Source organism: Culex quinquefasciatus, chromosome 2, assembly GCF_015732765.1.
Source record: "Culex quinquefasciatus strain JHB chromosome 2, VPISU_Cqui_1.0_pri_paternal, whole genome shotgun sequence".
NCBI classification, from domain to species: Eukaryota; Metazoa; Arthropoda; class Insecta; order Diptera; family Culicidae; genus Culex; species Culex quinquefasciatus.
The window spans coordinates 199,727,732-199,745,179 of NC_051862.1; the positions used below are offsets into that span (position 1 = coordinate 199,727,732).

The window sequence follows — 17,448 nt, forward strand, 5'->3', positions numbered from 1 at the left end:
AAAGACTCATTACCTAACCAACGATGGGTCAGATGATGGATCCGGACATAGCTTAGGCATTTAAAAAAAATACATAAATATCACTTAAGTGATCATAACTTGAGACAAGGTTGCCAGATCTTCAATGTGTTGGACTCATTCGATTACCTAACCAACAATGTTGGACATAGTTTTCCTTTAGATAAGTGAGATCCGGCATCACAATTCCAGCACTCGATTCGCAACTCTGACAGTTTTATATACGTAACTTTTGAACTACTTATCGGATCTTCAAAGGATTCAATAGTGCAGTATGGGGCACCAAAACAAATCGAATGCAACTTGTTTGACTCAAATCGGATCAGCCAGTGCCGAGAAAACTTGGCAAGAATTTTGAGCACCAAGGGGAATACGCACACACACACACACACACACACACACACACACACACACACACACACACACACACAGACATTTGTTCAGTTTTCGATTCTGAGTCGATAGGTATACATGAATACGAACTGTTTTTCAAAAGTTCATTTTTCGAGCAGGATTATAGCCTTACCTCAGTGAGGAAGGCAAAATGAAATTTAACTCAATTTTTTTAACAGGTGGTCCAATCTTCAATGTTTTTGAATTTTCTGAACTTTCCGAATAAATAATTTTAGCAATGAACACTCACGGACACTGTTTCAAAAATCGAAAAACTGATTATTTCAATTAAAAGTTAAAAGTTTTGTAAAGCACTTTTCGATTGCAAATTTAATCCAAATTTAAAACTGAAGTCAAACAAAAAAAAATGTCCATGCATTTTTTTTTCCAAAAAAAAAACTCGGCAGCAAAATTATGGTCCGTACTTCTCTTTGATGCAAAATTTTAGGATTTTTGTCTCTTAAATAATATAAAAAATATGGATTATTGAAAATGGATTTTTTGTTATTAAAGTTAAGTAAAAAATGTTTTTCCGTGTATTCATAAATATTTTTGAATATTACTCATCAATACCTACAAATTCACCTAATACACACAAATTTATTAGAAAATTCCTCGAAATGATGCAGACTTTTGCATTTTTACGTACCATTTTTGTATGGAAAGCTGCCAATAATACATAGTGGATTCATTGGCAATTAGAAAGGTCCCTCCAAAGTTGTAACCAAATAGAAAAAAAAAAAAACAAATAAAATAATGTTTTGGTACTGGCGAAGAATTGTTTAAATGTTTTTTGTCATCCTAAAAATATTCCTGAATGGCAAAAAAAGTTGGCACACTGATTCAAATTTATTTTAGCCATTTTTATTTCCCATTTTCTTTTATTTAGGTGAATAATGAATGAAACAAATCGAGTAAATAATAATATCAATTGTGTCCAATATTCTAACGCTAGTCATTGTTTCATTCGTCAAAACTGTATCAGTTTATATTTTTGAGTTTTTTTGTTGATGCGTTTCTTATCGTGTAAAAGATGATTTTTTTTAATTTAAAAAAGTTTTAAAAGTATAAAACTTTTGTTCCTCGAAGGATTTTAGAAATTGACTGCTTTTTATCGGGAAATGGGAAATGGACGCTCTAGTAATATCTAATAGCAACTGTTGATTTTTTTTTCCAAAATTCACGTTTCTGTAACTTCACGGAAAATATACTGTTAACTGAGGCAGTCTTAATAGCGACATAAATTTTAAAATGCACATTTATGCTCCAAATTTGGAAACTCAAGTTCTTTTTTATTGTTCTTTGACTTCTCTATCCGAGATAACAAGCAAAAGCAAACAAGCAAAACCATAGCTTAAACAGCTATCATAATGCTCTCCATGAGTTTCGGTTCTCCCTTGTGTGGCAGTACTTGAAAAAAAAAATCAACTTGTTACAGATCTCAAATTTCATGAATTTAATGCGTTCAAAAAAATCATGAAATTCACTAGCCTTAGTGATAATTATGTCAAAATAGTACAATTTCAAATAATCTTTTTTTCCAAAATTTTAATGAAGAATGAAAACATACACTAGAGACCTCTTTCATCAACTGGTACACACACACAAGCTCCAAATCAAGAACTGATATCCAAAAGAACAGCTTTCTCCAACCCGAAGTTCTCGAGAAAGCTAAAGCGAAGGATAAAAGCAAACTGTTTATCCCGCGAAAGCTTCAAATGTTGGCTGCGTCCTGACGTGCATGTAGCACATGCGCATTTTCAAGCAAACTTTCAGGTTCCGAAGGATAAATGTCATGGATAATTATAGCATGGAAATGAATGAATGAAATTTATGGCAAGCTGTTACCAAAAAGTATGTTGATGGTTTGATTTTTTTTTTCGCATTCTTTTTATTTAAATACAGTCATGAAATATTGTAAGATTTTCGAACTAAAAATCAAAGATAACTTTTCTCTATGTATAAAATTGCTATTACAATTACAAAAAAATAAACATGACTAGTAAATAACAAAATAAACTTGATCTTGAATTAAAGTTGATGAAAATCATCAAAAACAAGTAATGCATTTGAAAGTTAATATCTCCTAATTGCAACAATTTACTCAATTCCATCGACGAACACAATTTCTTCTTCAAAGTCGAATCCATTCCCGAGTCATCAAAAGCAGTGCCAGCACAAAACGAAAAAATAAATAAAATCTGAAAGTAAAAAAAAACAACAACCTCAGTTAAATACCAAAAAGCAACCTTGCCGGATTATCCTCACCTTCCCCAACAAAGTCGAGAGATAAGCAAAATCATAATCTAAACAAGGAGCACGATAAACAGACAGCCTCCCTCCAGCAACCCACCAGCAAACGGCAGCAACGTCAGCAAAAGTCGGTCGCTTTTCTCGGGGGAAATTTCCCAACTTTTGCCTGGAGGAAAAGTGAAGAAAAAAAAGCGCTGATTTATAAGGGGGGGCAACTTTCCGATTCGCCCTCGCTAATTGGGTGATAATTGTTATTAAAAACGTTAAATGGCGCCAAATTTGCTCATCGTTTCGATTCGGACGATTTTTCTCGAGTTTGCTATCAAGAATCGTATCAGATTGGGAAGGATTTCTAAGACAAGTGGATATTAAAAGTTGGAAAAACTGCATTTTTGTTTTGTTGTAAAATAAAAATCTTAATAAAAATTTCAAATTTTAACTGTTTTTATGGTAAAATTTATCTTCTAAAGAGAAGTATTAACATTAAACCGTCAAAATAAAAATAATAACGTCCATTTGCCTGTGAACCACTTCGTTCTTCTTCATTAACGTTTTCCCAAACAGCATGCTTCAGCGGCTGCTGTTTGTCTAGTCTTGCTGATGATAGGAGAAAGATGAGATGAAGTGATGAGTTGCCTACTCTTAAGCAGTGTTAGGCATAGAAGTCGGAAAATGAGTCAACAGAAGGATAAATTGAGCGGTGAAAAGCAGTTTTTTTTTGCACTTCCGCAAATGTGTTTGAGTTTTGCCGGTCGGTTTTTGAGGTGGGGAAGTTTAACCGGTTGAAAACAACTTGCTCTCGAAGCGAATGTTGGGAAGACAAAAAAAAACCTATTCATGAAGGGAAAAAAATGAAAGCAATGTGGTTTGCTGAGATTTTTTGCCAACAATTGTGATAAATGAAAGAATGTTGTTTTTTTTTTCATTATTCTAAAGAAATTGTAGCAATTAAGTAAAGTGGTCTGACACTTTAAGGTAGAAATAGAAGCAGACTTTGAATTCTTCATCAGTGTTTAATTTTGTGCACCGTATTTTTTCTAAATTATGGTCAATTTGCCAATTTTTGATTTTTCTTACTCAAAAAACAATGATTATAGATTTTAAATCATTCATAAAAAAATTGATTTAATCCTATTCAGTTTGATTTCATTTGATATCATTCGATTTAATTTGATTTAATTTGATTTAATTTGATTTAATTTGATTTAATTTGATTTAATTTGATTTAATTTGATTTAATTTGATTTAATTTGATTTAATTTGATTTAATTTGATTTGATTTGATTTAACTTGATTTCCTTTGATTTCATTTGATGTTATTTGATTTAATTTGATTTAATTTGATTTAATTTGATTTAATTTGATTTAATTTGATTTAATTTGATTTAATATGATTTAATATGATTTAATTTGATTTAACTTGATTTCCTTTGATTTCATTTGATGTTATTTAGTTGTATTTTCAATCAAACGGCCTGACTTGTAAGAAAACATAAAAAATGCATTAATATGAAACTAATTGCAACATTTTTGTTGAATATATGGCACTTTCAAACAACATAGTTAACACATTTACCAATTAACAGCAACAGCAACTGCCACAAGTCATGCGCATCGTGCTCAAATTATGGAATAATGAACGTTTCCTTAAACGGTTCTCACTTGGTTCGTAATAAAAAATACCACTCATTTGAACAATCGTACACGGGATTGCACATGAATGCATTCCTCTTCGTTTTGTTACAGTCGGGAAGTTTTTCCCTTTACTTCACCCTACCAAACCTGTTGAAAATTACTTCCATCAACGTTTCTTAGCGAGCATTGTTTCAAAACTGTTACATGGGGTTTGTTTGGTATTTAATGGAAATTATTAGCTCAATTCAAAACAACATAAATTGTAGATATTTTTCAATAAATAAAAAAATTGCTGAAATCAAACACAAAAATTATTAACATTTCCCTTCACATGACGGTTCCCAGAACCGAAATCAAAACATTCTCACCCTCATTTTCCTTCCACGTTGGTTTTTCCCACCAAGCCAAACCAAGGGTGGAAAATTCTCTCACCCAGCAAAACCACAGAATTCTGGCGCGCCAGAACAATCCCTCCCAACCTCTCCTTCCCCTTTCATCCAACACCCTCAGAACATGCAATCATTTGTTGTGTAAACATGAAGTGAAAAACGCTTGAAACAGCCCGCTCGTGCCTCCCCCCATGCTGACAAACAAAACAACCACAACAACAACAGCAGCGATTCACAACCAGTCATCATTTTGTGGGTTGGGGCAAATTTATGATTTAGTTTTTGTACATGATTTTCCCAAATATCATGATGTTTGAATTGGTTTGATTAATATTTTTACCAAGAAAAAACATTGTTAAATTGTCAAATTATCCCACTGCACCTCCACCAACCATGATCCGCTGCATTTTCTGGTAACTAACATCGTCCTCTATCACCCAAAAGGAACCCCAACGATGATGAAAGGTAGTTCCAATGAACGCCACCAGCAGGCTGCACACCCCAAGTAACATTTTCAGTTTTGTACCTATCTTGAGGAAAGATTCAAGTTATCTTAGCTAAAAATGTTCATTAAGCCATTTTATCTCCAAGACAACAATAAATCAGCATTAAACCTGAGTTAAGAGCAAAGTGGACAATTTTAGGAGGTTATCAAGACCTTTTATTAGGAGTTATCTAAAACTCATCAGCTTTGACATTGATTTTTACAACACTCTGCAAGTGTATTTGATTGCTAAAATAAAACTTATGCTCAAGCTTCTTAAATTTATAATCGCACAGAAGAGATCTTCAAGATTAAAATAAACTATTATTAAAGATGTTTTCTCTCGTTGAAGATAAAATTGATTTGTCGAAGGAAAAACAGTTTTGATTTTTATCTCGTTAAATTCAATCATTCTTTTTGAAATTGAATCACAAATGGCCAATGGAAAATGAAAACATTGATAACTATATAATAATATCAAAATAATAAATGACTGTGACTTTACGCAGCCGATCTAACCGAAAAATTCTTGCCATAAAAATTTCACTGGTCAGTTTTCTTAGATACCTCGAAAAAATACGCATCGAAGGTATGAATCGTTCAAAATTGCATAGATTTTTTATTTTGATGGACCGATTAATTCTTACTTTTCAAAAAAATCAACATGGCTTCCATTTTTGGTCGTTGCTTTTTCGTGTTAATATGGCTAATCTCATAAAAACTATTCTCTCTTACTCAAAGCAGTTATTAGGGCCATTTTTCTTTTGAAGCTCTTGTACAAGAAACTTTAAGAGCTATGTTCCTTGCGAAGCTCTTGTTCAAGATTAAGCAAGAACAAGGCGATTTTAACCAAGAGCAAAGGCGTAGTACTGCGACCGTAGCGCATGCGAATTTTAGTTAGCAGGAGGTAGATCCGAAAACGCGTTTTATGGTTTTTTTTTCATCGTTGGAAAAAAACAAAATATCAATATTTTTCATATTATTTATTCATTTATTTGATTGGGATCATCATAAGTTTTCCTCGCATGAAGGAATTTACCATCGGCACAACAACACTGATTTTAATATACAACACAAGACCAACGTTAAAACACTAACACTCCGCGACGAATCTATCTGCTTCTCGGAACACCTCATCCAGCTTGTACTCGAAATGCTCCAGATGGCCTACCAGATGATTTGTGGCTTGTCAATTCTGCGCGTCGGAGAAAGCTTCACCGTAGATACGGAATCGGCGCCCATGATGATTCTCGTGTTACTCGATCACCACGTACCGGAAAAAAAAACATCTACTGCCCATGCATGCCAATGGACCAAATCGGCATGTACTCGATCACCCTTGGATAGGTGTACCCTATTACATCCGCGCTGGAGCCGGAAATGGACGAAAAGTATCACTTGTTTACCGGGATTACAAACTTTGGTAAAAGTTTCTTTGACACTAAACCGACCGACTGTACAAACAAATTGTGATTTGACAGATCAAGTTCAAATAACCTGGAAATATGCTTTCATAGAACAGAGTTGTTTTAATTTAGTTTCGAAGCAGTTTTGACAATGCTTAATAGTCTTATAAATAACCTCTCTGGGATATCTTTAAGAGAAACAATGAAGTGTGATATAAAACTATGTTCCATGCTCTTAAAGTATTCTTACGGATATTTTTTAAACTTTCCTATCATAAATCCAGAAAGTTTTGATCAATGCTTTCAGAAAATAGAATAGTAATTTTCAAACCTTTTATAAAACCTGTCAAGAAGTAAAGGCATTTCGCTTGTTACTTGGGACTTGTAGTCCATGATTATAGAGTGATTTTCGCCCTGCAAAAAATCATAATAATATCCAAATATCAAAAAACGTGAAAATTTACATCTTTTTATAAGTAATTTAACTTGTTTTCTCGGAAACTTTAAATAACTTGTTTTTACTGTGCAATGAGAATTTCCGCGTGAGAGTTGATGATGATTGTGACAGTCAGTGAAGCAGAAAAGATTGCATGGTTGGATGAAAGGACGATGAGGACGACGACGTCAAACTATAAGAACGAAGATGACTTCGTGGCACGCGAAGCCGGCAGCGAAGATTGACGGGGAAGTTTAAATGTTTGTAGATTTTGAGTATTTTTCTGTAACATTTTTATTAGTAATAATATCACCTTCTCATGTTTGGATAATAATGCCAATGCTTAATTAATTTTAAGTTGTACAGCCCAAACTCGATTATCCAATGCCTCAATTTTCCGAAGGTTTGTATGAGACTTCAAATAATCGAATCACGAACAAAATTTGTTTTTCCTTTTTTTTCTTTTTCTTGTTTTCAACATCAAATTCGAGTTCTGCGACCCCACTTAAGTCAAATTTGAATAGTTGATTGTCTATTAAATTATAAAATGCATTTTTCCAATATTTCGTCACCCCATATGGGGCGCCATCTTGAATTTAACAATTCAAAACCACTTTAGCGTAGTTTAGGAGTCAAACTTAAGCTCGATAATCAAAACTTAGGAAAACGAAAAAAGAAATGTTTTTTTCGTGATTCGATTATCCGAAGATTCGATTATCCAGGTTTTACAAGGACTTCGGATAATCGAGTCTGGATTGTATTAGTGAACACCTACCATCCATCCAATTTACCAATAACTTTTGAAGCAAAATATTCAAATCAATCTGCGCTCGTCGCTAATGAAGTTACATAGCAAAAGGGTTTAAGTAATCAAATATTAAAAATTGTTTTTTTTTTGCAAATGATTGATTTTATTATCACTTAAAATAATATGCGCGCTCAAAAGTAGGTTGTCAAAGTTTCACCGGCTATATCTCGTCTTCCAGTGGATGAATTTTAAAAAATTAAAAGGCAGTTGATAGCTATGATTGTCTAAATGATTTTCCATTTCTGAACAATAAAAATAGAGACATTTACTCTATGCTCTGTTCTTTGAAACTAACCAGGATTTAAGGGGTCATTCTAAGTCATTCTTTTGCTCAGAATGCCAAAATTTATGTGATGACTTATGGATCATTTGATATCAAAGTGTGTGTTTTTCATTGTTTTTTTGATAAATAATTTTTTTGAAAACTTTTGAATTAGGGTGCCCATTTTTTCAGGGCACCGCATTGCTTATACCAAAACTAGTTATTTTCCATAATTCAGTAATTTTCTACTTTTTCGCCAATCATCTTTTCATTTATTTTTTTGATCGGATGCAACTTTGTCCATCGATTTCTTAGGTGTAAATATGCCATTTTGCATCATCGGTATCCCTTTACAAGTCTCCATAGAAATTTTGAAGCTGTCCACAGAAAAGTGATATTCAGATATTCAAAAAAAAAATTGATTGATTTGGTTTCTTGGGCAAAGTTGAAAATTATGATTAGGACTATTCGTAAAAAAAAGTCTTCAGGTTTGTCACATAAATTGGGACTAGGATTAATTTGGTCAAATTTTTGATCAGATGAATGACAAAGAAATTAATTTTCAATTATATTTTAATATTGGGCCATTAAAAGCTTTGGAAGCAAGCTTGTTTGATTTTTTTCTTAATTGATCAAAATATTAAAACCTATCAGCTTAGATATGTATTTTTTCTTCAAAATTTGACTACATTAAAATAAAAAACTTTTCTATACCTTTTAAATGCTCTCGCTTAATAAACTGAAAATATATTTAACTTATTTCTTTAAATGATCGTTTTTTTAATCAAAATCTAGTTGTAAAGATTTAAAAAAAATCGGAATTTTTGCTATCAACGGATACAGTGGTTCTTAACCTTTTCAAGATCCTTATTATTGATAATGGTTGATAAAGTTCTTGAGAACTTTATCCTCCCTTTAAATTTTTTATTTAATTGTAACTCACGTAGAAAGATTATAGTTTTCACTATACAATATATTTGATACTTTTTTGCTTAACGATTTGTTGCAACATTTTTTGCATTATCTGCTCGTGTTGAATGGAATGCAAAACCTCATGAAAAGTATTTTTAAATAATCTTTTATTTACTTTCCCTGGATAATGTGTAGAAAATTCAAATACTCACGGTTTTATTTCATGCAAACCCAATTAACTTCTCTAATAAATTTAATATTTAATTCGATATACAGCTAAACGCTAATTAAAATCAAATTTTGGGTAAAATTTTTATTTTTCATATCACAAGTAATTGAAAAAGATTAAAAATATCACCTTTCACAAATATTGTTGTTTTGAAAGCTACTCAAGACAACATCAATTTTTGAAGAAAGAAAGATTACGAAGATTGATCTAAGGTCAAATCCAATTTGACGGTACTTGAGAAAAAAATAAAAAAAACGTTTTTTATTTTAAAAGAACATCTAATTTTTAAATAATATATTTTTTCCGATGTGGTTTCTAAACAATTTGAAGGGTTTCTTCAAAATACATTTAATTTTTTAATTTTTGCCAGTTATACCAAAGAATATCGCATGTTTCAAAAGAAATTTAAAATTCATTGTTAGCATTAAAACTGAACTACTTAAAGCAATACCAAGAGTTAGATAAAAGTGATTAAATTTATAACATGAATTCTGTGGTTACCAATATTTTTTTAAAAACATTCGTTTTGATAACTTTATTTTTAAATATTTCAAATCTCACAACCTTCCCTGTACAACCATTCTCAGACCTCAACAGTCCCAATCCACCCGACAAACAACAACATTATCATAAGCGAAAGGACTTCCTCAACCCGACCGACAATCCACGAAAACGACCTCCCCTCGTCATCATCATCATCCCCGCCAGCATCGTCGTCCCCACAAACAACTTCGGGGGAGGACGAAAATCTTCCTCCCACAAAAGGAGCAAAAACAAACCACCCACTTCGTGCCAACAGCGAGAGACTTCAATTCGTCGTCAGCGACGAAGACTTCCGGTGCATCGAGTGGCAAGGCTTTGTAGAAGCTCCATGTTTATGCTGTGACGCCGCAGGACTCTAGCTTTGGTTGGGAAAGGATTTTCCTGTTGGCTTTTCCCTCCACCCTCTCCTCGCCCTTCGTCATCGTTCGCCGGCTCGTGTGACGGTCGTCGTCATCGCGTGGACGATTTGCTTCAAATTGACTTGCCGCTGGAAAATTGGAGTCAGTTTATGTTTACACCTGGCGCGGTTCGGAACTCGACCTCGTGTGTGGGGAGACCTCCCGTTAGTCAGCACTAGCTTCAGTTCAGTGGATATTTGCACCGAAGTGATTTCAATTAGCTATGCTGATGAGGCTGGACAATTGCTCCTGCTGCAGCTGCTTCTGTTATTGTTGTTGGCCGGGAAAGTTCTCCGTCCACCTTCTGGTTCCGGTGGACTAAATGCATTTGTGTAGTTTTGTGGTGGTTATGTTGAAAACGATGTGGTGTTGACAAGTTTTCGGTTCCTGGCCGGTTCATTAAATCAAGTTCTGAAACAGAGAGAGAGCGAGTTCACGCCGCGTGATGACGAATTGATGATGGTGACACGTGGACCGACCGACCAGCCTCGTTGAAGGTGTAATTAAAAGAAATAATTAAACGGCCAGGCTAGGGAGTACGCGCGCGTAATTTCGCCACCCTCCGTGTCCGTGTCCCCGAATTTAATTGCTGCGTCTTGGACGAAACCCCCCGCCGGAGTGACTGGCCTGGTGTGTCAATCCGAGGGTAGTTAAACCACCAAGCAAAGTGGCGATTAAGGATACTTCAAACAGGATGGCTACGACGAAGAAGGTGCTCCACGTGGTGGCGCTGCTGCTGGCCCAGTGCGTCGTTACCTGCGTGCAGAAGGATGTTTCCGGGAGTGAGTGATGATTATTTTTGGGATGTGTGTGTGTTTTATTTTTGCGGAGGTGTAACTCATTAAACTTGCTGGATTTGGTTGGGTTTTGAGCGGATTGAAAATTTGGAAAAACCCGTACATTTTTGTCAATCTTCACAAAAAAGATTTTTTTTTTCGTACAATCTTATTACACGAAAATTTAACCGAAAACAAAATGAAAATCGTCTTCAGATTTTTTTTCGACAATGTTGATAATAAATGAAGGGTATTTTCTAAACCCTCCGAATTTATTCTAAGAGATAATAATATGTCTTAAACTAAAAAAAGACAGATATTCATTTCATTCGACCTTTTCAAATTATAGGCTAGATTTTAGAAACTTCTCACTACTTTTCCTTAAAATCCTGTCTAATATCCTTTCCTTTGCGTCTAAATCAGTTAAAATCGGTAGAAATGGCGCGGAGGTATTATTTTTTTCAAAATTGTGGTTTATGCGAATATCGAAGAAAATTGCCATTTTTTCAGACCACCCTAACACGGCATATGTTATTCCAATCGCCAAACAAAAACATACGAGTCAAATTTTTCGACCATGCAAACCTCAGATTTTTTTTTCGAATCATACTGTTTTCGTAGTTTTTTTTTTGTTTTCGTAGGGAATTGCTGTTGAATGACTCGATAACGTTTCACCTTATAAAAATTTCATCATGGTTATTTCCAATCATTTGCAAAATTTAACATAGATTTTTGTTTAAAAAAAAAATGAGTGTATTTCTGATATTTCCCAATTAATAATTTGGTCAAAAACGATTCTTCCGTCATTTACTGTTGCACAGAAATTGGTACTTTTTTTTTACTAAAATATTCCGATAAAATCTTTAAAAAAATATATATAAAAAGAAAAAAAGGTTATTTTGAGGTAAATCTTTATAAAGGGACTTCCAGTAAGCTTTCTGAAAAAATATTTTCAAAGCGAAAAAACTCATTTCCTAAATCAGAAAATACGAATCTTGAACCCCTCTCAAATTTAAATCATAAATACCATTCATTTCACTTCTATATAAACGGTAAGTTTGAAGTCATTTGATTTTTTTTATTTCATGATTCAAATATGAAAAACATGAGATTAATACAACAAACTTGTAAAGGTGTGTTTGATCGATAATTTAACTGATTTTCAAAAGTTATGGTTTTGCTTAATTAATTTCAAATATATTGATAATCACAAAAAAATTGGAAACACATTTTTTGCTACAAATTGGAATTGGCTTTACCCGGGCAGACGGTAATAACATAATTCATGCCATTTCAATAAAAAATACTATTTAAATAACAGAAAGTGTTTTGAAATTATCTTGAAAAATCAATTTTTGCATAACAGTTTATGTTATCATAACAGAATTTGTTATTGGCCTGATATGGGTTGAAAGCCAAAACAACGTTGGAATAACATTTCTTTATGGAGAATACCTCCAACTGTTATGGCGATGATCGGATTATTGGTTAAAATAACAAAAAATGATAACAAATATTTGTTCGAAGAATAACTAAACATGTTATTAGTCTGTTATTACACTAACAATCCAATAACAAAAAAATCATAACGACGAATAACAAAACTCTAAAATCAAAAAATGTTAATCCCAAGTTAATTCTGTCTGCTCGGGATACATAAGAATTTCACAAAAAAAATGTGAATATTTAAAATGAGCAAAAATATACTATAATTAGCGCAGGGAAATGCATAACAATTTGTTTTTTGTTATTTAGACAGCTATTTTTTATTGAAATTTTAAAATATTTTGAAAAAAAATCCCTCATTTTTCGGCTGATTTTGAAGGAGGGATGGGGTTATGGCTGAAAGGTTCGTTAGTAAATAAAACTAACTGACTTTTTGAACAATAAGTGGCAAGTAAAAATAGCAAAATATACGTTACAGCACTTTTTCGATTAAAAATGTTGCTAAGGGTTAAAAATTTTAACAAGAAAACAAAATGAAATAATGAGCTTCTAATCTAACTAGCTCTGGATTCCAAATAAACTATTTAGTGGATGATCTGAGTACGCGAAAGTTTTTTCTAGATTTTTCAAGAAAGGTCCTTTAAACTATGGGAACCTCTCAAACTCTTGATTTTTAGTGTAAAAAAATTGGTCCTGAAAAATTCGAACGAATTGATGAGTCTGAAGTTCGAATTGAAGTCAGCTAAATGTACACAGTAAAAAAATGTTTAAAGTTGGAAGGTGTTATTTTGGAACGTTGAATATTACCTCTTTTTTGATGCTATTTTAACCTCAATTTAGATTGAAAAAGTTACATTACTCCAAAATAGTGCCAAAATTACACATTTTCAGAGGTGAAATTACACATTTTTTCTGACATAAGAGATGTACCCTTTCCCAGATGTAATATTATTAATTTTTTTGTTGTGTATATACAAAAATTATTTATGTGGAAATTAGTTTATGATACATTTTGTTGCCGTCAGATGATGTTTTCATGAAGAGTGAGCAGGATACAGTCTTTGTTTACAAACTCACATTGACCCATTTGTTGTGTCTAATATGAAGCTTACAAAATAATTTGTTTAATACATATTTCCGGTCTTTATAGTCGTTCAAACAGATGTCTAGCTTAGCCAGTCAATATGTAATTAATTTAATCCAAGATAACCCATTTTATTTTTTCGAAGATTTTTATTTTTTTTTCTTGTTCAGGAGGTCAATTTAAGCAGCTTTCATTCAACGAAAATATTTGCTTCTTGATTTTTATGTTTTTCTTTACATTTTTCTTATTTTTTAGTGTGTATTTTTTCAGTTTTTGTTATTTATTGATAGTGATTGAACTTAATAGTCAATCTCAATCATCTACCTATTTTCGGTTTTTTTTATATTTTTACAATCACTTATTCGATTTTATTTTTGAATTTTTAAAGAGAAATAAAACATACATATTTTGATATAAAATTAGACTTTAGAAAAACAATACTTAAGAGCGAGTCCACGAGCAAAGCATACCCATCTCGCATCGACCTTACCAATCTGCCTGAAATTTTCAGGGGTTGTTTGTACATATAAAACTAGCATCTGGCCAAAATATGAGCACTCTAGATCAACGGGAAGTGGGGCAAATCGGGACACAAAGTTTGAAGGTTCAAAAACGTCAAAAATCTTAAAAAGGCTATAACTAAGGCAAAATTCAATTTATTTTCAAAATTCAAAATGCATCTGAAAGAGCTTAAAAAATGCAACAAAATGCAGGGTAGAGCATCCCAATTGATTAAATTTAAAGGGAGTTATTGGCATTTTAGTGAAAAAGTAGCATAATTTTCAAACTCAAATAAAAAAGTGTTCCATCCAGATATCAACTCGGTTCAACCTGCAGCTTGTAGAGGACATCTGGGACTACCATCTGAGACTGAGAACGCTTTGGGTAAGGCAGTTTAACATATTAAATAGACACTTTTTCTTTTAGTGAATTTTTTGGTTGTATATTATTGCTCGGGGGACCCCTTAGATCCCATTTTCTGGTGATAATTTTATCATATTCGTGTTCCTGAGACAATTTTACAATAGAAACATGCATAAAAATGTTTATTTTGATCCATTTTAACCCTTTAAAAAATAAAAGTTAAAAAAAAATCTTCGATTCACATTTATTGAAAATCAAGCTCGTTTCCAAGGATACTAGATGACACCAGAAAAAAAGCAGGTTCTTATTTTTTTTTAATTTTTATTTTTTAAAGGGTTAAAATGGATCAAAATAAAAAGTTGGTTATTTAGATCAAAGTCCGTCTTAAAGCATAGTTGTGTCTTAGTCTCGGTGAGTGGCGGCGGGTGGGCGGTGGCGGAAACGAGAAAGCATATATTTATTTTAGTGTGAGCTTCTTGGAAGGTAGTGAAACACTTTTGATTTGAAGTGGGTGCGTAAGGATTTTTTTAAATTAGATCAGCGTGGGTGATGCTTTACAGGGTGGTGGGAGGTCGTTGTACAGCTTACTTCCAATGTAAGCAATCTCATTTTGACCAAATTCTGTTCGAGCTCTGACCAGGTAGAAGTGTCCAGTTTGTCTGCTGGAACGGCCTGTATGAATCCTTTGCATTACCAGACTGATGTCAGGAGAGTTAATGTTTTTCCGAATGTGCATTAGCATTTGGAACTCGTGCATTGCTCGAACGGGGAGTATTGAATCGTTTGGGTCATTGTACCATAGACGGGTGGGATAGAGGAATGGTTTGCGGAGCACAATTTTCAGGCATCTGTTTTGGATAACTTGCAATTTTTGAAGACATGACTCTTGGGCATGTCCCCAGTTGGCGATGAGGAATTGCAATCTAGAGTGGATCATTGCAATGTACAGCTTTTTCAGTGCAGACATCGGCAGGAACGATGAGGTTTGTGTTGAGAATAATTCAAAATTGACTCGAGATACATAAAAATTGAGGCAAACTCGAGTACCATCATCTTGAGTGAATCGGGACTACAGTCTGAATAGGGACAGCTGTGTTAACCGAAACCAACCAGAAAAATCAATATATTGTGCTTCAACATGGTTAAAACTGCTGTCCCAATTTGCCCCATATGTCCCAGTCCGCCTCAGTTGACGGTATGACACTTTGAAAGCAAACGACAAGGGTATCTTTTGGTAAACATATGAATATTGTTCCTTGAGCTATTTTAGGACTCTGAGCTAAATGTGAGCAAAATCGGTCTACATTTACTCATTGATACTCAAAGGTGAATTTTGTATGAGAAAAAATCAAAAATGTATGGAAAACACAACTTTCTTACAGTTTGGTCTGCACGGTGTGCTGCTACCATCCAAATATTCCCAAAAGTAAGATTCTTATTGAAAGTTTAATGCTCTACAACTTTGTACAACATATCAAAGCTGTAAAACTTGATCCTGAAAAGTTATTATTATTTTAAAAAGTCATTTTTGTATGAAAATCATTTTTTTTACCAACTTTAGGCTCGGATATCAATGGGTTAATCTCAACCAATTTCGCTCAAAATTTGCACAGATGCTTAAAATAACCCAAAACAGTTTTCCGCTTGTGCAGGGGGTCATTTTTTCTAGGCACCCTAGTGTGCACCTTTTACCAGCACTAATCAAGGGTTTTAGTTAGTCTTTTTTGACCGTTGAGTGTAATTTGGAATACAATCTTAATATTATTTGCTTTAAAATTTAAATAATTTAGAAAATTATTTCCTTTTGAAAAATCAAGTAGGTTGAATGTTAAAAGTTTATAATTTATTCCAAACATTATGTCATTTTTCTAGAGTTTTGAAAAAAAAATTCTTCTAACTGGTTTCAAATGAACCTCTTTCTACAGTTATGATAAGTAGTACAAATTGTGGTGAAACCCTTAATTGGAGCGCCTATAAACATTTCAACATACGTGCCTCACAAAATAACTGCATTACAAAGCTAAATTATATCACTTTCCCACCACTTCACAACTCATTATTCTCAAGAATGTAAAATAAACCTCACGCGCCAAAGTGTGAGTGTGCTAATAATCCAGCTTTTCACCGCACAACGGCGCGGATAATTGCAGCTACTTACGATATTACAACCGCCGCTAATCATGTTCGATTAACCGCCGAAAGCTATTCGTTACGGGAATTCCTTTGTAACGGAAACCATAGCTTTGAGTGCGTTCTTCTTGGCGGTGTGTGTGTGTGTGTGTAGCAAGCTAGTCTAATACTCGGAAAAGCCACACACATTTTCCCACAGGCAAATCTTACAAGATCCAGAATGTGCTTACCACCACCCGCACACATTCCCACCACGACCACCGTAACAAGGACTAATTGTTTAATGATTCAATTAATTACATCGCTCGGAAAGAAACTTTTACGAGGCTATAGTCAAACTAGCGTGCACACACACACACAAACCTGCGCGAACATGAAACAAGTGGATTGTGCCTGAAACTAGCAACTTGTATGTGCAGATCTGTTCAATTTCAGTGAAAAGCAGCTTCCTTCTGGAGTTGCCTCAAGGGTCGGAGGAGGGGGGGGGGGGGGATTCTGGAACATACGCCAGCAGCTATATCTAATCCTGTGTGACTTTTTGAACGCATACACTAGTGGAGACCGCAAGCTGCTAGAAAATTTCAATGGGAAGTGTTGCCAGAGTTCTGATATGCTAATTGAAACCATTTTATAAAATGTTTAAATCAATGATGAATTTTAAATAGCTTCAATATAAAATATTCTGAAAAGAGTAAAAAATCAAATGATGATATAGGCGTAACTATTTTGTATACATGAATTCGTATTACAGTAAAACTAAGTTACAACTAAGTGAGCAAGGATTTGGAGCATATCTGATAAGGCAAAAGCAAAATATCCGATGATAAAATCGCATGCACATCATCTTTGTAAAAAAAAGACACTTAATGTTACACACTGCAAAACTGTTCAACTTTTATGGTGCAAAATTTAAAATTGCACCACGAAAGTTGAACAGTTTTCTTCCTGGTTCCTGTTGGTAAGAACTTTGTTCTCGTTTATG

General features: G+C 33.6%; 1 protein-coding gene across 1 annotated transcript in view; it reads left to right on the forward strand.

The window, feature by feature from the left end:
- Positions 1-10,284: 10,284 nt before the first annotated feature.
- LOC6049439 (lachesin) overlaps positions 10,285-17,448 on the forward strand; it is a 46,121-nt gene continuing 38,957 nt past the window's right edge. The window contains exon 1 of the mRNA XM_038258186.1: positions 10,285-10,948. Coding sequence (XP_038114114.1) covers positions 10,861-10,948 — 88 coding nt within the window. The 5' untranslated portion in view covers positions 10,285-10,860. The remainder of the gene's footprint in view (positions 10,949-17,448) is intronic.